Source organism: Pan paniscus, chromosome 18 (assembly GCF_029289425.2).
Source record: "Pan paniscus chromosome 18, NHGRI_mPanPan1-v2.0_pri, whole genome shotgun sequence".
Lineage (NCBI taxonomy): Eukaryota > Metazoa > Chordata > Mammalia > Primates > Hominidae > Pan > Pan paniscus.
Window position 1 is genome coordinate 16,478,187 of NC_073267.2, and position 21,420 is coordinate 16,499,606.

At 50.2% G+C, this 21,420-nt stretch overlaps 2 protein-coding genes and 1 long non-coding RNA gene across 10 annotated transcripts in view; 2 read left to right on the forward strand and 1 right to left on the reverse strand.

Annotated features, from left to right (window-relative positions):
* The window catches only part of ABCC1 (ATP binding cassette subfamily C member 1 (ABCC1 blood group)), a 186,958-nt gene extending 182,583 nt beyond the window's left edge, over positions 1-4,375 (forward strand). For all 7 annotated transcript variants that reach the window (XM_034950822.3, XM_034950824.4, XM_055099364.2 and 4 more), the window contains one exon: positions 2,494-4,375. In XM_034950822.3, the coding sequence (XP_034806713.3) occupies positions 2,494-2,602 (109 nt within the window). In that variant the 3' untranslated portion in view covers positions 2,603-4,375. The remainder of the gene's footprint in view (positions 1-2,493) is intronic.
* Positions 910-21,420, reverse strand: part of LOC117974254 (ATP-binding cassette sub-family C member 6) — an 84,577-nt gene continuing 64,066 nt past the window's right edge. For both annotated transcript variants that reach the window (XM_055099404.2, XM_055099405.2), the window contains exons 26-31: positions 20,765-20,866; positions 18,943-19,089; positions 16,170-16,328; positions 15,925-16,091; positions 11,867-12,061; positions 910-11,530 (exon numbers count right to left, since the gene is read on the reverse strand). In XM_055099404.2, the coding sequence (XP_054955379.2) occupies positions 11,422-11,530; positions 11,867-12,061; positions 15,925-16,091; positions 16,170-16,328; positions 18,943-19,089; positions 20,765-20,866 (879 nt within the window). In that variant the 3' untranslated portion in view covers positions 910-11,421. The remainder of the gene's footprint in view (positions 11,531-11,866; positions 12,062-15,924; positions 16,092-16,169; positions 16,329-18,942; positions 19,090-20,764; positions 20,867-21,420) is intronic.
* Positions 19,085-21,420, forward strand: part of LOC129394137 (uncharacterized) — a 56,778-nt gene continuing 54,442 nt past the window's right edge. The window contains exon 1 of the long non-coding RNA XR_010110504.1: positions 19,085-21,131. This is a non-coding gene — a long non-coding RNA (uncharacterized LOC129394137). The remainder of the gene's footprint in view (positions 21,132-21,420) is intronic.

Below are 21,420 nucleotides of genomic sequence, written 5' to 3' on the forward strand. Positions count from 1 at the left end.
CTTCATCCTGGATGGTACCAGCTATTTCTTTCTTTTTTTTTTTTTTTTTGAGACAGAGTCTCGCTCCATCTCTGCAGTGCAGTGGTGCGATCTCGGCTCACTGCAACCTCTGCCTCTGGGGTTCAAGCATTTCTCCTGCCTCAGCCTCCCGAATAGCTGGAACTAGAGGAATGTGCCACCACGCCCATCTAACTTTTATATTTTTAGTAGTGACAAGGTTCTGCCATGTTGGCCAGGCTGGTTTCGAACTCCTGACCTCAGGCGATCTGCCCGCCTCCGCCTCCCAAATTGCTGGGATTACAGGCATGAACCGCTGTGCCCAGTGGTACCAGGTATTTCTAATATCATCTAGTCATTCATTCACGTCAGCACACCTGCGGTGTTCTCAGACCCTGGGGACTCTGTAGGCTGCTGTCAGACAAAGTCCCTGCCTCCAGGACCAAGTAGCTTATTAGATGGAGGAGACAAAAAATATACAGAGCAACAAACCAACAGGATTCCAGAGGGCAGCAGGTGCTGGGAAGGACACTTGGCCAAGGAGACGGGATAGCGAGTGCCGGGCAGGGCCATTGTTTCCATTGAACACTGCAGGCCCAGTGCGTGGGGCCCACAAAAAGGTTTTATTTTTTAAAAAAAATCAGAAGCAGGCCAGGTGCGGTGGCTCACGGCTGTAATCCCAGCACTTTGGGAGGCCGAGGCAGGCAGATCACCTGAGGTCGGTAGTTTGAGACCAGCTTGGCCAACATGGTGAGACCTTGTCACCATTAAAAATACAAAAAGTAGCCAAGTGTGGTGGTGCGTGCCCGTAATCCCAGGTACTTGGGAGGCTGAGGAAGGAGAATTGCTTGAACCTGGGAGGTGGAGGTTGCAGTGAGCTGAGATTGTGCCACTGCAGTCCAGCCTGGGCAACAGAGTGAGACTCCATCTCAAAAAAAAAAAAAAAAAAAAAAAAGAATATAATCCAACCTGGATTTTACTTATACTAACACAGTCATAGAATAGAATTTCTAGCATTTTGTGTGGAGAAAGCCACCTCCGTAGGCATCAGTGCCGGGGACCACAAAAGTCAGAATGCGGCCGTAGTGCCAGGGTCTTGGGGGGTTTTGAGTTTTGTGTGGGTCATCTCTGAAGAGGTGACATTTTAGCTGAGACCTGAACAATGAAAAGGAGTCAGCCTTGAGAAGATCTGGGACAGCGATCTGCAACCTTGTTCTTAAGGGCTGGGGTAGTTTCAGCTTTGTGGGCCACATGGCCTCTCAGCCACTTGACTCCAGTGTTGCCGTGTGAAAGCAGTCATAGATAGTGCACAAATGAATGAGCATGGCTATGTTCCAATAAAACTTTATTCATAAAAACAAGCAAGGGGTCAGATTTGGCCTGCAGGCCACAGTTTGCCAACCTTGGATCTAAAGGAAGAACATTCTAGGCAGCCGGTACAGCCAAATGTAAAAATGAATGCACTTAATGAATTTGAAGGCTAGCATGAGGAGGCCATGTACCTAGAGGTTGGAATTGAGTGGACAGGGGCAGGAGATGAGGCCAGAAAGGTAGGCAGGGGCTGGATCTTAGAGCACCATGTAACCACGGTGAGAAGCTTGGAACTTACTCTAAGAGCCCTGTAAAGCCATTGGAAGGTTTTAAGCAGGGAAGTGACATCAGTTTCTATTTTATTTTATATATTTATTTTGAGACAGGGTCTCACCCTGTCGCCCAGGCTGGAGTGCAGTGGTGGGATCACAGCTCACTGCGGCCTCAAGTGATCCTCCTGCCCCAGCCTTCCAAAGTGCTGGGATTACAGGCGTGAGTCTCTGCACCCAGCTGACATGATGTTTCTAGTTCACTGAGTACCACCTACTAAGTGGCAGATGCTGAGTTGGTGCTTTTGAAATATAGGACATAGAAGTGAGGACAGAAGTGGGCAGTGTCAAATCTTACAGGACCTAAAATATTAGGGGTCAGCCAACTATGGCCCACAGGCCACAGATCTGGCCCCCTGTGTGTTTTTATGAATAAAGTTTTATTGGCACACAGCCACATCTGTTCATTTTCCTGTTGTCTCTGGCAGCTTTCACACTATAAATACAGCAGAGATGCGTAGTTGTAACAGAAAGCATATGGCCTGCAGAGCCTGAAGTATTTACTGTCTGGCCTTTTTCAGAAAAATGTTGCCAATCGTTATTGTAGACTATGGTAAGATCTTTTTATTTTACTCTGAATGTAATGGAGCAGTGAATGTGAACAGTCAACACTGTTAATACCATTCACACCATGATTGATGTGGGGTAGATATTAAGGAGGTGGCCTCATGGGAATCTGACATTGACTAGAAATAGGGATTGAGGGTGAGCAACCAGCTGGAAGGTACTGCACCAGTCCTAGCAAAAAGTGTTAGGGGCCTGACCTGAAGCAGTGACTTGCCCAGGTCAGTTGTCCCAGGGGCACGAGGTGCTCACCCCTCCCCTTCCCCTCATGTCTGTATCCCCTCTCCCTCAGGGTGATCGTCTTGGACAAAGGAGAAATCCAGGAGTACGGCGCCCCATCGGACCTCCTGCAGCAGAGAGGTCTTTTCTACAGCATGGCCAAAGACGCCGGCTTGGTGTGAGCCCCAGAGCTGGCATATCTGGTCAGAACTGCAGGGCCTACATGCCAGCGCCCAGGGAGGAGTCAGTACCCCTGGTAAACTAAGCCTCCCACACTGAAACCAAAACATAAAAACCAAACCCAGACAACCAAAACATATTCAAAGCAGCAGCCACCGCCATCCGGTCCCCTGCCTGGAACTGGCTGTGAAGACACAGGAGAGACAGAGATGCGAACCACCCAAAACATGCACGCCCCGCCCCTGGTGCCCTGAGACACACACACAGCCTCATGCCCCCGGGAATGCAAGTGGTTTCCTGGTGCTTCCCACAGAGGAGTTTTGGCAGCCAGACTTCTGGAGGAATTGGTTGTATAGAAGATCCTAGTGACCAAATTCAGCCTACTGCCTCGGATCTCTCCAGCCGAAGTCTGTGGACTGCAAGTCTTTGAGATGCTTCTGGCTCCCATCACCTCTAACATCCTTGTCTGGGTCCACCAGGAACACTTCATTTCCTTGGGGCTGCGGTTTTGTGGTTGAGGGGCCTGGAGAAAATCATTTTCTCCCCTTGGCAGTGTCCCAGGGCCCTGGATGGTCCTCTTACCAACATCTGGTCTTCCAGGCACTCAAAAGCTGGGAACCAGCATCTCAGTGCCAGCTCTACCAGTTCTCGTTTCGGGCCAGAGGCAGCCTGTGCACTCCCACGCCTGTCCTCCTGGAAGGGACCTGGTTGGACTAATGGCTAACCTGGACCTGGAACTGTAGGGCCAGGGGATTGTCTCAGGGCCGATGTTCCACCTGGGGCTTCCCTCCCCACCCACCCCCACTCCAGGCTTTCCCTTGCTTTTTTCTTTTGTTCAACATTGTAAGAACAATCAATGCTGTTATCACTGTTCCCACCATGATTGATGTGGGGTAAATATTAAGGAGATGGCCTCATGGGAATTTGACCTTCACTAGAAATAGAGACTGAGAGTGAGCAACCAGCTGGAAGGTACTATGCCAGTCCTAGCAGAAAAACGTGTTAGGGGCCTGGCCCAAAGCAGTGTTGGTTGCTTACAGTGTTGATTGATTTTGTTCTTTTTTCTTACCGCCTCTTTTCTTTCCCTCTCATGGTACCTGCTCATGGTTATGAAGCTTTCAAAGTAAAGAACACGAAATACCTCCCAAGTATTACCAGTGGGTACCAAAAAAATGTCCCCTTGAGTCTTTTCCTTGTTTTTAGATGTTAATTCTCTCCCTTGGCATCCGGTTAGCCCCCCAGGGGGGGCAGCATTGTGGAGAACTTGATATTTAGTTACTGATGCTCTTCCAGGACATGAAAAGAACCCATCTTTGAATATCAATGATTTTTTTTTTTTTAAGTACTGTTCCGGGGAGAAAAACAGTCTCAAAACTTGAACTTCTTGGGAAGAGAAGTGTTGGGCTGAGAAGTAACATTCCCAGGAAATAGTGAGAAGCTCGCCCTGTGTTTGACCGTGTTGGTCTCTGTGTTCCTGGAAGAAAACGGAGAAGCAGCATCTTGTAAAACCTATTCTTTAAGGTGTCTTGTTTAGAGCCCAAAGTAGAATCCGGAAAGCAGCCAGAGCTGAGGCTGCCCCAAGACTCAGACTTGCTAAGAATTACGCCGCCGACTTCAAACCCAGAGAGCATCTTTCTTTTAGGCGAAAACGCATATATTTATTTTTTGTAAGTTATACCATTCTTTCACATTAGATAAACCAAGTTTTGGGGGATCCTTTTGTAATGACTTACACTGGAAATGCGAACATTTGCAGTAAAAAAAAAATATATATATATCTATATATTTTATTTCTTTCTAAAGAATGGTTCCCTTTCCTTTGGGGCCTCGGCGAGGGTTCCAGCCATGTCCTCTGCAGGGTCAGGATGTGGCATCTTCCTGTTTCTGTTCTTTCCTTTTGACAACAAGTCGCCTCTAGTGGGAGCTGTTGCCAGAAAGGGCAAGTCGTAGAGATCACTAGTCAGTGGGGTTTAGTGGGAAGGCGGGACAGCCGCAAGGTGGACGGAGCCCAGGTTTTGGGGTCAGACAGACCCTGGCTTGAGTCCTGCTCTTGTCATTTGCTGTTCTTGTGACCTTGGGGAAGTCACTCAGCCTCTGTGCCTCACTTGCTTTGTCTGTACAATGAGGCTGATCGTACTTACCCTGTGAGCAGTGATGTGTGCGGTACTCGTAGCCTCGGTCAGGTTCTAAGACACAGGCGAGGAAGAAATCACATGTGGCCAGAACGATCCTTGAAAATACTGCCTTCCCCCTGCCCCCATTTTTTTTTTTTTTTTTTTTTTTTTGCTAGAGGCAGGGTCTCACTCTGTTGCCCAGGCTGGGGTGCAGTGGCACGATCATAGCTCACTGCAGCCTCAAACTCCTGGGCTTATGCAATCTTCCTGCCTCAGCCTCCTGGGTAGCTGGGACTACAGGCATGTGCCCAGCTAATTTTTTAAAATTTTTATAGAGTCAGGGTCTTGCTATGTTACCCAGGTTGTTCTTAAACTCCTGGGCTCTGGGGATCCTCCTGCCTGAGCCTCCCAAAGTGCTGGGGTTCAGGCACCTGGCCTGAAAATCCCTTTATGTTAGTCCAGAGAGGCGAGGCTGTGCTGCAGTAACAAATTCGCCGTAAAATCTTGGGAAATGATCACAAGGCTTTATTTCTTGCTCACGCAGTTCTTGGTGAGGGTCAGCTGCCTCTCTAGGGTAGGTGACTTCCCTGTGACAAGTGATCCAGGCTGTCCTGGTTTTGTGACATGGCCTCCCAAGGGTTGGCCTCCAGGTCCCCACAGTGGGAGAAGGGAGAGTGGACGACTCTCAGTCACTCTTCTGTGTCTGAAACCAGAACTGACGCAGTCAATCCCACTCACAGCCCATTGGCCACAATGAGTCACATGGCCCCAACCCAACCATTGCGGGAGCTGGGAAATGGAGCGGTGCCTGTGGAAGAGAAGGATTTCTCCCTTTCCTAACTGATGTGGTTCTGGAGTTTTGGATAGCGGAGTAGTCAGACTAGTGTGTTTGGTTTCTAACTTCGAACTGGGTGAGTCTGGGCAGTAAGGAATGTCTGTATTTGGGGAGCACACCGTTTCTGCCACACCTAAAACCATGCACCAAGTACATGTGCAGATAGAACATTCTAGCACTGCCATTGTTCCCTCAAGCTTTCCTGTCCCCTGATTGAAATTGTTGGCTTGCACTAGGGACTGTGGTGTACAAAGGTGCTCAGGGAAGAGCCGGCGAGGTGGTAACCATTAGAATGAGTAGTAGTGTCTGGGTGCAGTGACTCATGCCCCATTGAAACTGTTGGCTTGCATTAGGGACTGCAGAGTATGAAGGTGCCTAGTGAAAAGCCAGTAAGGTCATAACCATTAGAATAGGTAGTATCAGCCAGCCGGGCATGGTGGCTCGTGCCTGAATGATGTCATTGGCTTGCATTAGGAACCACAGAGTATGAAGGTGCCCAGTGAAAAACTGGTGACGTTGTGACTATTAGAATTAGCAGTATTGGCTAGACAAGGTGGCTCATGCCTGTAATCGCAGCACTTTGAGAGGCTGAGACAGGAGGACTGCTTGAGCTGAAGAGTTCAAAACCAGCCTAGGCAACATAGTGGAACTCTTTCTATATAAAAACTTTTTTTTTGTTAAATTAGAAGTAGTTGAGGCTGGGTGCAGTGGCTGATGCCTGTAATCCCAGGACTTTGGGACGCTGAGGTGGGTGGATTGCCTGAGGTCAGGAGTTCAAGACCAGCCTGATCAACATGGTGAAACCCCATCTCTACTAAAAACACAAAAATTAGTTGGGCATGGTGGCACATGCCTGTAGTCCCAGCTACTGGGGAGGCTGACAGGAGAATTGCTTGAATGTGGGAGATAAAGGTTGCAGTGGGCTGAAATCAAGCCATTGCACTCCAGCCTGGGCAACAGAGCAAGCCGAGACTCCATTTTGAAAGAGTAGTAGTTGGATCTACCAGCAGGAATCTTAATATGGATGTGAGATGTGTTTAGATCTCAAAGCCTGACCCTGAGTATTAAAATCCCAGGTCAGATCCTAAGCAGTCCCAGAGAGCTCACCTGGTGTGCATCTGTGCCAGTGTCTTGGGGTGGGGCAGCTGCATGCTCAGGTGGAATCCGGGGCTGAGTTCAAGTTTAATCCACTTTATGAAGAGGAGGCAGAGTGAGGCATAACTCCGCATCCAGGGGAGTGGAAGTACTGTGGAAGGAAGCTCTGTTTTGTACCTACTACGTGCTGGCCCTGGGCTCACTGTGCAGAACTCTCCACATTGGAAAGGATCCCCCAGACGAGAGTGGCGTAAGGAGGGGGCTGGTGCTTTCCAGTGTTGAACTGTTCATCTGTCCTCACACCCGCCATCGGGTCCTACAGCAAATTTGTTTGATTTTCTGCAAAACACCCAGAATCTATCCACTCCCCATCCTCCCATTGCCACCACGCTGGTCCCAGCCACCCCACTTTCTCCCTGCATCCCTACAACAGCTTCCCCAGTGGTCTCGAGGCTTTTGCCCCCAGCCACCCACACACACATCAGTGTCCTCAACCTGGTGGCTGTCGTGACCTTATGAAAACACGCACTGGCCGGGTGCGGTGGCTCACGCCTGCCATTCCAGCACTTTGGGAGGCTGAGGCAGGCAGATCACCTGAGGTCAGGAGTTTGAGACCAGCCTGGCCAACATGGTGAAATCCTGCCTCTACTAAAAATACAAAAATTAGCCAGGTGTGGTGGCGAGTGCCTGTAATTCCAGCTACTTGGGAGGCTGAGGCATAAGAATTGCTTGAACTGGGAGGTGGAGGTTGCAGTGAGCCAAGATCGCGCCACTGCACTCCAGCCTGGGTGACAGAGTGAGTGACTGATGGTGAGGACACAGGCTCTGAAGCCAGACTGCTTGGGCAGAGATGCCACTCATTCTGTTTGTTTTCTCATCTGTCAAAAGGGCCTGATGGTAGTACCTTCCTCATCAAAACGTTCCAGTAAGGGGCCCAGTGAGGTGGCTTCCTCCTGTGGTCCACTGAATGAGTGCGTGGCGGGCATTTAAAGCAGTGTCAGGTATACGTAGTTACGTGTTTGCAGTGGCGAGGTGGACTGTTGAGTTTTAAAGAGTACTGGGCGCAGGCACTGACCAGAGAGGAAGTCTGCAGCCTTGCTGGATGAAATTCGTGTTCCACCCACCAGCCAGACCCTGCTGGCAGCAGCCCATGGCGGGGGTATTAATGGCCTGGGCATCCCCTCTGGCGTGTCTCCAGACTGCCGTGGTGTGGGCCCAACAGCAGTCTCGTTAGCAGGCTGGCAGGTGCCGGTTCCCACGTGCTGGCCGCCTGTGGCCCACCCTCTGCTCCCTGGCACACAACCTAGGAAAGAGAGTCTGGTGGCCCTGGGTCATCCCCAGCTGAGTTTGCCAAATGCCCACATGGCAGCCCCTGCCTAGGGTCACTCTGCAAGGCAGGTGGCTCAGCTCCAGGCAGAGAAAAGACAGGCTGCATCTGCCGCCCTTCCTTTCTCTAAAGGACAAACGTGCCCTGTGCAATGACTTTGGTATTACACCCAGAAACAGATCCCCACTCTGTCCTTACTGACTGGGTCAACTTGGCAAGTTCTGTCAACCCCTTGAGCCTCAGTTTCCTCACCTGTGAAATGGAGCTGGGAATAGGTACTTGTGGGTCCACAGCTTTGCAGGCATGACTAGGGGCAGGTCAAGAATGCGGACTCCCTGCCCCACTTTGAAGGTCATAGAAGCTGCAGTTAGAAGTTTACTCCAGGCCAAAAGGGGCATCACAAAACCTGTGAGGATGGGCCATCAGAAAGTCCCATGACCTGACGGGCGGAGCAGGCCCTGTGTCCTTAAGAAAAGGTGGAGTCCTTGCCCCGCCACCCCTGACACCAGCAAAGCCACTGCTCAAGTATCTGTGGATGATGGATGGCAGCGGGGCAGGTTAGACCGGGGATTCTCAACCAAGTAGGTCTTTTTGTTTTGTGTTTTTTCAAACAGTCTTGCTCTGTCACCCAGCTTGGAGTGCAGTGGTGTGATCTTGGCTCATTGCAACCTTCTCTGCCCGGGTTCGGGCGATTCTCCTGCCTCAGCCTTCAGAGTAGCTGGGATTATAGGCAACCCGCTACCACACCCGGCTAATTTTTATATGTCTGGTAGAGCCAGGGGTTCACCTTGTTGTCCAGGCTGGTCTCGAACTCCTGACCTCAAGTGATTCACCTGCCTCCGCCTCCCAAAGCACTGGGATTACAGGCATGAGCCACTGCACCTAGCCCAACCAGGTGGCTTTGACCCCTTGGGGGATGAATGGCAGTGTCACAAGTCTGGTGGTGGTAGAGGGAGGATGTTATTGGCATCTAGTGAAGAGGCCAGGGGCGCTGCCGAACATCCTACGATGTGCAGAACTATCTGGCCCCACATGTCAATAAGGTTCAGAAAGCCTGGGGGATTGCCTTCTCTGCTTCCACGAACACATATCCATGTATTATGTTGTTCTTGCGGCAATGCCACGAGGTCAGTGAGACTCCCTGACTAGCATACATAATGTTAGGATCTAGGGAGTTGTCTAATGTCTCACGCTGCCCTTCCCAGCGATCTATGTGTGGCCTTAAGCTTGGCTACTTTAGACTTAGTCCCTCTTTTCCGGTGCCTGCAGCTGGTTTGGTGAGTCCAGTATTAATATACTGACCGCTGTCAGAAAGAGGAGTGAGGAGGCTAGGCATGATGGTTCACACCTGTAATCCCAGCACTTTTGGAGGCCGAGGTGGGCAGATCACCTGAGGTCAGGAGTTCAAGACCAACCTGGCCAACATGGTGAAACCCCGTCTCTAGTAAAAATACAAAAATAATTAGCCAGGTGTGGTGGTGGGTGCCTGTAATCCCAGCTACCCAGCAGGCTGTAGCAGGAGAATCACTTGAACCTGGGAGGCAGAGGTTGCAGTGAGCCGAGATCTTGCCACTGCACTTTAGCCTAGGTGACAGAGTAAGACTCTGTCTCAAAAAACAAAAAAAGAAATGTGTGAGGAATGCAACAAGCTGTGCATTGACCACCCTTGGTTACAGCAAGTTCTCCACGCTCAGCCGGGTCCAGCCTTTGGCTGTCAGCAGCATCTGGAGCGGAACTGTGAACAGAAACACTCCAGGTGTTCCGACGGGTGCTGGGGCGCCCCCAGGAAGCTGGAATTTGGTTTTTAGCAACCACATATAGGAAATGAATCCGCCAGGCACAGTATCTCATGCCTGTAATCCCAGCACTTTGGGAAGCTAAGGCCAGCGGATCACCTGAGGTCAGGAGTTTGAGACCAGCCTGGCCAACGTGGTGAAACCGCGTCTCTACTAAAAATACAAAAATTAGCTGAGCGTGGTGGTGGGCGCCTGTAATCCCAGCTGCTCCAGAGGCTGAGGTGGGAAAATCGCTTGAGCCCGGGAGGTGGAGGTTGCAGTGAGTCAAGATTGCGCCCCTGCACTCCGGCTTGGGTGACAGAGTGAGACTTTGTCTCGGATTAAAAAACAAAAAAACAAACAAACAAAAAAACCAAGTCCTTGGGCAAATTCTCCCATTGAGGGCTGTGAAGTCTTGGCTCCTCTGTTGTTTGTTTTGGAAACCGAACTTGCATATTTGACTTTCTCATGCGTGGAGAGGACCCATGCTTGGCATGGGGGGGCACCTGGTTTTTGTGTCCTTGGAGCTCATCTCTGGTGGGGGAGGAGGAGCAGCGGGAGATGCGAGGGCTGTAGTTCTCAGTCCTGGCCGCACATTGGAATCCTATGGGGGAGCTTTAAAATTATGTACCAAACTCGGCCAGGCGCGGTAGCTCACGCCTGTTATCCCAACACTTTGGGAGGCCGAGGAGGGTGGATCACATGAGGCCAGGAGTTCAAGACCAGCCTGGCCAATATGCTGAAACCTCGTATCTACTAAAAATTACACAAGTTAGCCAGGCATGGTGGCACACGCCTGTAATCCCAGCTGCACGGGAGGCTGAGGCAGGAGAATTGCTTGAACCCAGGATGTGGAGGTTGCAGTGAGCCGAGATTGTGCCACTGCGCTCCAGCCTGAGCAACAGAGTGAGACTGTCTCAAGAAAAAAAAAAAAAAATACACACACACAAACTGGAGAACAGAGCATGGTCACTGGGGGCAGGAGCGAGAGTGATGGGTGTGGTCGGAAAATGGTGGTGGCTATTCCATATCCTCACCCTGGTGTGGATTCATGAGCCTACATGTGTGATAAAACTGCATGGGACAAAATACATACACACACAGGAGTACAGGTAAAACAGGAAATCGAGCAAGATTGTTGTGTCAGTGTCAATACCCTGGCTGTGATGCTCTATACTAGAGTTTTGCAAGATGTTACCATTGGGAGAAATGGGGTAGCAAGTACACAAATCTCTCTATATTATTGTTTCTTTAACTGCATGTGAGTCTGGGATTATCCCAAAATAAAAGTGTTACTTTGTAAAAAGTACACACAGCATGGCAGTTTCCAGCCTCAGGGATTCTGATTTAAGGGTCTAGCGGGGAGCCTGGGCATGTGCTTGAGGCCCCCAGCTGAGTCCAGAGTACAGCGGGGCTGAGAGTCGCTGTTGACATTGGCTGCAGGGTGGACAGGGCGAGATGGGCCCTGCCCGGGCAGACCTGTGTATTGCTAGGTCCTTCCGGTTCTGATGCTCTGTGATAATCGGCCACTTTCTCTGCCATTTTCCTCCCAGAGAGCAAACACGGGTCTAGACTCAACATCGTGTGGAGCTATCGATGACCACGGGTCACTTCCATCTCCAGCACTGCAGGCTCCGTGGGCTGGTCCGACTGGGGTATGGTTGAGGGTCCTGGCTCAGACGAGGCCTGACTCCTGGGCCAGTCTGTAAAACAGGCCCTTCTGGGCCAGCAGCTGGGCCGGGCTGCCGCTCTCTGCCACCTGCCCCTTGTCCATGACCAGAACCCTGTGGGGGAGAGGGACACAGAGAGGCTCTTTGGACACCAGCCCAGGCTCTCGGCAGCTGTGAGAGCCCAGTGTGTCTGCACTGAGGTTTTCTCCATAGAAGTCCTGCTTTCCGTGCAGCTCCCTGGCCCTCACAGCTGGGTTGGAAGCGTGTGCTGGGCGCATGTCCTTGGGCAGCTTTCCCACTTGGCATGTGTTCCCGGGCATTCCTCCCGCTCTGGCCCCATTCAGGACCCTTCCAGCTCTAACCCGAAGCCCAGTGGCCCAGGACTGCCTCCGCCTCCTTCCCCCACCACTGCAGGGCTGCTGTGAGGTCAGGCCGGGGCGGGGGCCTTACCGGGCACAGTCCATCACGGAGCGCAGGCGGTGGGCAATGAGCAGCACAGTGCACTGTGCAAACCAGCTCCCGAGCATGGCCTGCATCTGCAGCTCCGTGCCAGGGTCCACGGCAGCAGTAGCCTCGTCCAGGATGAGGATCTGGGTCTTCCGGAGAAGGGCACGTGCCAGACACAGGAGCTGTTTCTGGCCCACGCTGGGAACGATTGGGACAATTAGGTGAGATGTGCGTTTGTCGGCACATGGTGATGTGTGGGTATGCCCAGAAACAGGTCCCTGAAACAGTGCAGGAGTGAGGTGCCTGTGTTCAGGCATCCCCACACATGGGGTCTGGGGTCTGGGGTCTGCAGAGCTGATAGGAAGCCTGTTCCTGCCATCTTTGAGCAGGCTGACTGTAGGCAGGTAATTCAAACCCTTTGTGCCTCAGTTTCCCCACCTGTGAAATGGCTATTTTCTTTTTTCTGTTTATGGCTCTTTTTCTTTTTTTCTTCTTTGTTTTTCTTTCTTTTTTTTTTTCGAGACGGAATCTTGCTCTGCCACCCAGGCTGGCATGCAATGGCGCAATCTCAGCTCGCTGCAACCTCCGCCTCCCGGTTCAAGCAATTTTCCTGCCTCAGCCTCCCAGGTAGCTGGAATTGCAGTCATGCGCCACCATGCCTGGCTTTTGTATTTTTAAAGTAGAGATGGGGTTTCACCATGTTGGTCCGACTTGTTTCAAACTCTCAGGTGATCCACCTACCTCAGCCTCCCAAAGTGCTGGGATTACAGGTGTGAGCCACTGCGCCCCGGTAGTTCTATTTCTAGTTTTTTGAGAAATCATCATGCTATTTTCCATAGCGACTATACTAATTTATATTTCCCCCAACAGCGAAAGCACAGCTTTCACTTCAGTCATGTCCTTGCAAACAAACCTACAATGACTCACTGCTGCTTCAAGAATCAAATCTACAGTCTTCCTAAGACATTCAAGGCTGGTGTCATGTGGGCCTTAAATACAGATGTGTACAACACCTGGGTGGGATTCCAGGCGTGATCCACCGTGCCTGGCCTGTTTATGGCTATTTCCAGTTCTATTTCTAGTTTCCACCTTGTGCCAAACACATTCTAAGTGCTTGTATATATTCACTCAATCCTCATAATGTCCACCAAGGTAGATATTATTGTTCTCCTCTTTTGAGAGAAGAAGACACAGATACAGAGAAGCTCAGTGGCTTGACCAAGGTCTCAAGGCTAGTGGTGGGTCCATAATTTGAACCCAAGTCCTCTGACCTCAGAGTCTGTGCTCCTAATGGATCTGTCCTCACTGAATTGTGACGACATGGCACATCAAAGTGTGTGGGTGGTGGGGCACGGCGGCTCACACCTGTAATCCCAGCACTTTGGGAGGCTGAGATGGGCAGATCACGAGATCAGGAGATCGAGACCATCCTGGCTAACATGGTGAAACCCTGTATGTACTAAAAATACAAAAAATTAGCCGGGTGTGGTGGCGGGCGCTTGTAGTCCCAGGTACTCAGGAGGCTGAGGCAGAAGAATGGTGTGAACCTGGGAGGCAGAGCTTGCAGTGAGCCGAGATCGTGCCACTGCACTCCAGCCTGGGCGACAGAGCAAGACTGTGTCTCAAAAAAAAAAAAAAAAAAAAAAAAAAAAGTGTGTGGGCTTGTCGCAGAGTAAGCCCTTGGCACGGAGTAGCACCCTTCGTGGAGGGTGGAGGAGTTGAGATTCCAGGTTGTGAGCCCAGTGAGCCCCTGACCCAGGTGGGAACTGGCCCCTGGGGCCCCAGCATGGCTGTCTTGCACAGTAAGCCCTTCCATGAAACAGCATCCTTTTACATGATCAGAACCTGTTATGGTCATGCAGGCGTTAGAGTGCCGGGTTCTTGTCCCAACCTCACTACTTTTAAGCTCTGTGACCCCAGGCAAGCCCCAGGCCTCCAATTCCAACTCTGTGAAATGATGTTATCAGGAGTGTGACTCAGGACTAAAATGAGTATTTACTCTTTGCTCTATGCCTGCCACTGTTTCAACAACTTTGTGCATATAATTCAATCCTTGCAAGGTAGGTAGGTGCTATTACTCCCACCTTACAGATGAGGAAACTGAGGCACAGAAGATAAGTTGCCTAAGATCCTACAGCTAGTAAGTGGCGGGGCGGGGGTGGGGGTGTGGGGTGGGGGGCCTGGATTTGAGCCCAGGCAGTCTGTCACCTGTGTATACTCTTACCCACCAAGCAACGCTGCCTCTCTAGTGCTGGAAATTATTGCCTACCACAAGCCCTTCAGACACCCTCAGGGTCAGAGGGGTTTATAAATCCAGAACACCTTAGGTTTTTTTTTTTTTTTTTTTTTGAGACGGAGTCTCACTCTGTCACCCAGGCTGGAGTGCAGTGGCACAATCTCGGCTCACTGAAACCTCTGCCTCCCGGGTTCAAGCGATTCTCCTGTCTCAGTGTCTTAGCCTCCCACGTAAGTGGGATTACAGGCGCCTGCCGCCACACCCAGCTAATTTTTGTATTTTTAGTAGAGACGGGGCTTCACCATATTGGTCAGACTGGTCTTGAACTCCTGACCTCAGGTGATCCACCCGCCTCGGCCTCCCATAGTGCTAGGATTACAGGCATGAGCCACCACGCCCAGCCACTTTGTTTTTTTTAAAGGCATATACCTATACACCTATGTTCATAGTGGCATTATTCAAAACGGCCAAGAGGTGGAAACAGCCTGGGTATCTACTGGAAGATAAATGGATAAGCAAAATGTGGTCTATCCATGTAGTGGAAAATTATTCGGCCTTAAAAAGGTAGAGAATCTGACACATGCTACGATGTGGATGACCCTTGAAGACATCATGCTGTGTGAAATAAGCCGGTCACGAAAGGACAGATCCTATGATTCTGCTTCTATGAAGTGTCTAGAGTAGTCACACTCAGAGAGACAGAAAGGAGAATGCTGGTGGCTGGGCGCTGGGGGAGGGGGACACGGAGAGTTAGGGTTTCATGGGTACAGAGTTGTAGTTTTGTTGTGTAACAGTGTGAATGTACCTAACACTACAGAAGCTATACACTGAAAAATGGGTGAGATGGGCCCGGTGTGGCTGCTCACACCTGTAATCCCAGCACTTTGGGAGGCCTACGCAAGTTCGACTGTAGCCTGGGCAACATGGTGAAACCCTGTCTCTACAAAAAATAAAAAGATGAGCTGGCTGTGGTGGCTCACACCTGTAACCCCAGCTACTCGGGAGGCTGAGATGGGAGGAATGCTTGAGCCTGGGAGGTGGAGGTTGCAGTGAGCCTTAACCTCACCACTGCACTCTAGCCTGAATGACAGAGCCAGACCCTGTCTCCAAAAAAAAAAAAAAAAAAAAAGGTTGAAGTAGTAAATTTTATGTGCACCTTTCCACACAACTTTTTGTTGTTGAGACGAAGCCCAGGCTGGAGTGCAGTGGTGCAATATTGGCTCACTGCAACCTTCGCCTCCCTGGCTCAAGCGTTCTTGCCACCTCAGCCTCCCAAGTAACTAGGACTACAGGTGCATGCCACCATACCTGGCTAATACTGTTGTCCATAGAGATAGGGTCTTGCTATGTTGCCCAGACTAGTCTCGAACTCCTGGACTCAAGCAATCCTCCTCTCTCAGCCTCCTGAAGTGCTGGGATTACAGGCATGAGCCACTGTGCCCAGTCCACACTTGACATTTACCAAAAAAAATAAAAAATCCTATATTACTTATAGTCCCAGTGAGTGGTGAGGTTACCACCCAATATCAAACAATATTTTCATAGCAAAATAAATACTGAGCAAGAGCAATAAAGGCTATCAGTAGCCCTGTGTCAGTTGAGGTTGGGTTTTGCCACCAAGTAAATATAGAAGACTAACTGCTAATTTAGGGGGGAAAACCTTGGTATTCAGAGACTGCTTGGAATTGCAGATAAGAGACGTGGTTATTAATGTAACAGAGTGATAATCCTATCGGGGGAGGCATTTCCTGAAGGCCCTTGGGGAGGGCATGGCCATCCCCTCCTCTCCCACCTGCAGGTCCCAGCCATGGTGGGACGGCCATACCTTAGGTCCTCGCCTCGGTCAGCACACTTGTACTGCAGCTGGCCGGGCAGGCTGGCCACCAAGGCTTTGAGCTGCACCGTCTCCAGGGCTGCCCAGATAGCCTCGTCTGAGTGCTCCTGCAGCAGGTCGAGGTTCATCCGCAGAGAGCCAGGGAACAGGATGGGGTCCTGGCGGGGAGGGGTGGTGGGTCAGAGCCGGGTCCCACCATGCCTCCCATCTTTGCCCACCCCCTCCACCAGCCTCACCTGGGGGATGATGCTGATCCTGGAGCGCAGTGTGTGCAGCCCCACGTGGGCAATGGGGACCCCGTCGATCCAGATCCCACCCTCAGCTGCCTCCTGGAGCCGCAGCAGCCCACTGGCCAGGGAGGACTTCCCTGCCCCGGTCCTGCCAACGATGCCCACCTGCCCGGGGTTGGGAGGAAAGGCCTGCTCTGACCAGAGGGTTTGTGGGCATTTATTGGGGAGATCTTTCTGCTGTACCCGAGATCTGTCTATCCATCCCTCATTGTGTAAAGGTCCACCTTCCATCTCTCTTTCCATCTGTCTACCTTTCTATATATCCACCCATCAATCCATCCAGTCTTCCATCTGTGTTCTTCTCTATCTTTCCCTTATCCTGATATCTCTCTCCCATCTTTTTCCCCACCCTTCCTTTAGTTCCTCCATCTTTCCTCATCCTTCTATTTACACCTCTCCATCATCTCTCATCCTTTTTTTTTACCCCATCCCATCCGTCTGTCCGTCCATCCATCCCTTATCCTTTTTTCCACCCCATCCTGCCATCCATCCATCCATCATCCATCCTCAATCCCATCCCTCCATCTCTCTTCCACCCCATTCCATTCATCCATCCATTCATCTCTCCATCTTTCGTTTCTTCTTCCCTATTCATCCATCAATTCACTAATCCTTTCATTCATTTTTTCTCCCATCCATCCATCCAGTCCATCCTTCCCTCATCCATCCTTCCATTCATCCTCCATCTTATCCATGTGTCCATTCTGTTATCCATCTCCCATTCTGTTATCCACCCTCCATCCTTATCTCTCTTGCTACTATTGCATCCTCAGTGTCTGACACATGGTGTGGGTTCAACATTATTTGTTTAATTAATGATGGAAACATGTGGGTCACCCCACTGTACGCCAAGTACCTGTTTAGGCACCGGAAGTATAGAAATTAAAGAGTCCTTGCTCCAGTGTGCCCACCATCCGGTCTAGGAAACAGTGCAATTGAGTAAATGTAATACAGTGTGATGAACAATGCTTTATTTATTTATTTATTTTTGAGATAAAGTCTTGCTCTATTGCCCAGGCTGGAGTGCAGTGGTGCGATCTCAGCTCACTGCAACCTCCACCTCCCAGGTTCAAGCAATTCTCCTGCCTCAGCCTCCCTAGTAGCTGGGACTACAGGTGCCTGTCACCACGCTTGGCTAATTTTTGTATTTTTAGTAGACACGGCATTTCACCATGTTGGCCAGGCTGGTCTCAAACTTCTGGCCTCAAGTGATCTGCCCACCTTGGCCTCCTAAAGTGCTGGGATTACAGGTATAAGCCACAGCACCCAGCCAACAATGCTGTTTATTATCAAGGTCTGGACCTCTGGCAATTAAGGGAAGCAAGGCAGTGCTGCTCATGCTGCCTGGGATTTGACAGAGGTAATAAGAGAAGACCTCATGGAGGAAGGGATACTTGCATGGAAGCTTGAAGGATCAATAGGAGTTCAAGGAAGGGGAACACTCCAGGTAAACCACACCAAGTGGGTTTCCAAAACTAGAAGCTCATGGAGCTCACAGCACCATGTGCCCCCCTGGCCGAGAGGCAGCTGCTCCACAATGTTGGCTAAGCCCTGGCAGAGCAATGAATGAGAGGCGGAGGTGGGCAGGGCCTGGGTTGGGTAGAGCCTTGAATGCCAAGCTCAGGAATTCACACTTTACCCCAAGGGAAGCTGGAACTAGTAGAAGGTTTTGAGCAGGGGAATGACATGCAGTGTCATTCATGCTGATAAAGGTCACAGGATGGCTGGGCATGGTGGTTCATGCCTGTAGTCCCAGCACTTTGGGAGGCCGAGGGGGGTGATTGAGGTCAGAAGTTTGATAGCAGCCTGGCCAAACCCTGGTGAAACCCTGTCTCTACTAAAAATACAAAAATTAGCCGGGTGTGGTGGCAGGTGCCTGTAATCCCAGCTACTCCGGAGGCTGAGGCAGGAGAATCACTTGAATCTGGGAGGCGGAGGTTGCAGTGATCTAAGGTCACACCACTGCACTCCAGCCTGGGCAACAGAGTGAGACTCTGTCTCAAAAAAAAAAAAAAAAAATCACAGGAGAGCAGATTGGAGCTGGTGAGACAGGATCCACTGCTTATTAGGGGACAAGGAGAGGACAGGGAGGAAGCCTCTGTCGGTTCAGAGGGAGGGAGGAAAGGGATTCAGTGAAGGGGCCTGATGAGGCATCTGTAAAATGGGATAGTACTAGCACTTCACTTATGGGGTTGTTGTGAGAGTGAAAATGGAAATAATAAAAGCATTAGTAAACATTTCTGGAGCACCTTCTAGGAGCTAAGCATGTTCTATGTATTAACTCAAACTTCACAACAACTCAGAGATCAGTATTACCAGTCCCAATTTACAGATGGGAAAACTGTGACTGAGCTATGAAGTGCTTTTCCCAGCGTCTCCCAGCTGAAAGCAAATATCCCATTTGTGCAAACTGGAAAATGTACCTGGAGCATTGAACACACTGCCCAGCACATATTGGGTGCTGGGTTAATGTTAAAGGAAGAAGGAAGTCACAGAGTTGCTTCCTCATCTGGGGACACCAAGGTGGATGAGGAAGTCACCAGATGGAAGCAGGTTTGGGGAAGGTGAGGAGTTCATTTTAGGGGGTAATGGGTCTGAAAGCTAGGGGACCTGAGGTGGGGACATTGTGGAGGTAGCTGGTGCCCAGGGTTTAGGGCCTTGCCCCTGGAGTCCTTTGGCCTAAACTCCATGAAGAAGACATTGTGAGAGAACCACTCACCTTCTCTCCTGCGTGGATCTTGAAGGACACGCCCTGCACAGCCAGCGGGAGCTCAGGTCGGTATCTTAGCCCAAAGTCCCGGAACTCGATCTGCCCGCCATGAGGCCAGGGGGGCTGAGCTGCACATGTGGGCAGCCTCCAGGGAGCCTGGAGCAGGAGGGGAAACTGAGTCAGAGGAGCCTTCCTCTAAGACTTCACACAAGATGGCCCACCTCTCTCAGCTTCAGTTTTCTCTTCTGCAAAATGGACGTATTTATTGCTGTTTTACAGGGTTGTTATGGAAATTCAACAAGAGAGGGCATGGACTATGTCAATGCTAAAAACAGATGGTGGTGGCTACTTTTAGTCTATTTTATTGTTATTATTAGCCACTGTTCATTATAAAATAATCTCTTTTTCTATAGTGGGAGCAGACATTTCTCTTTGTCTTTGTGAAAGGACATGACTGTGCAGTGGGAAGACCAATATTGCCTTTGCTATTCCCGTGACCTTGAACAGATCATTCTACCCCCTTGAGTCTTGGTTTTCCAATCTGGGAAATAGGGCTAATAAGAGCAGTGGACATGTATTGAGTGTTTGCAATGGACCAGACACTCTATTAAATCATTTCTTTGCAGGATCTCATTTGATCCTCCCAGTAAACTCAACGCTGTTATGTTACTGTTACATTAGTGCTATGCTGCTGTTCTTATCCTTTCTTCCACCCAATCCCATCCATCCATTCATCCATCCATCTCTTATCCTTTTTCCACCCCATCCCACCCATCCATCCATCCATCCATCCATCCATCCATCCATCTCCAATCCCATCCCTCCATCTCTCATTCTTCCATCCCATTCCATCCATTCATCTGTCCATCTCTCACCATTTCTTCTACCCTATTCATCAACTAATTAATTCTTCCTTGTTCTGTTACTGTAATGTTACTGTTATGTTGCTAACACATTATATCATGTTGCTGTTCTGTTACCGTTGTGTTGCTATGTTGCTGTTCTGTCCTTATAATGCTACTGTTATGTTGCTGGAATTTTGCCATCATGTTACTATAATGTTGCTGTTTTCTTACTGTTACATTGCCATGTTGCTATTCCGTTACTATAATTTCAGTTATTTTGCTGGAATGTTGCCATCATGTTACTATAATGTTGCTGTTTTGTTACTGTTACATTGTTATGTTGCTACTCTGTTACTCTGTTACAGTCGTGTTGCTGGGATGTTGCTGTCATGTTATGATGTTGCTGTTGTGTTACTATTGCATTGCTATGTTGCTGTTTTGTTTCTATCATGTTACTAAAATGTTGCTATTATGTTACTGTTACATTGCTATGTTGTGGTTGTATTGCTGGAATGTTGCCATCATGTTACTATAATGTCTCTATTATGTGACTATTACACTGCTATGTTGCTATTCTGGTACTGCAATATTGTGGTTATGTTGCTGTTACATTACTGTTACATTGCTGTTGCATTACTCTCATGTTCTGGAATATTGCCATTGTGTTGCTGTTGCCATTATGTTACTATCATGTTGCAGCTATGTTGCTGTTGCAATGCTGTTCCTCGTGGTTCCCTGCACTCCCATGGGTGACCTGCTTTCCTCAAGCTCAGAAGCAAAGGAACCAAGATTTGGCCTGGCTCCAAACCTTATGCTCCTAACCACTGCTGCCACCCTGTCTGTGACTCTGACCTATAGTGGTGGGGGTTGAGTGAGGGGAGAAGAGGGTATAAACTCCAAAGCCTGTAGCAGATGTCAACAGGGACCCATTGCCCCCCCCCACAATATGTCCTTGCTGGGACCCCCTCCCCACCTCCTGCCATCACCTCCTTGGGCGTCCAGGCATAGTCCTGCATCCGCTCCACTGACACGATGCTGTTCTCTAGGTCTGTCCAGTTGCGAACAACCCACTGCAGTGTCTGGGTCACCTGGTGCAAGAAAGCCTCTCTGGCTGGGTTTGGCAAGGCCACTTGAGGGCTTGCAACAGCCCCCCTGGTTTCCCAACCTTTTCTGGGAGGCCAGACCCAGGGGAGTAAAGAGGGGAGGCAGGAATGGGACAGTCTGAGGACCTGGGCCCAGGGGATTGGGATTTGGATACAACCAACAGGTCCCTCTCTTCCTTCAGTAGAATCAGAGCATGCAGAGCAAAAAGAAGCCCTCAGACATCAGCTTGTACAAACCGGCTTGATGCAGGTGAGTAGACAGGATCAGAGAGGGTGTGTGGCCCTCCCAAGGACACCCAGCAGGACCCAGGCCCACTGATTCCATTCTGACAGCTTTCTCGCAGCGACTGGGTGGCCACCAATTTCCCATGACACTTAGAACCACTCCAAGCTCCTCCCTTTGAGCCATTAGCAGCTCTAGCCCTGCCATCCCATCCCCAACCTTGTCTCCCAGCACCCCTGCCTTCACCCACCCTCTCCAGCCACACCCGTCTTCTTGCTGTTCCTCTAACACACCAGGGATGAACCTTCAACTCCCA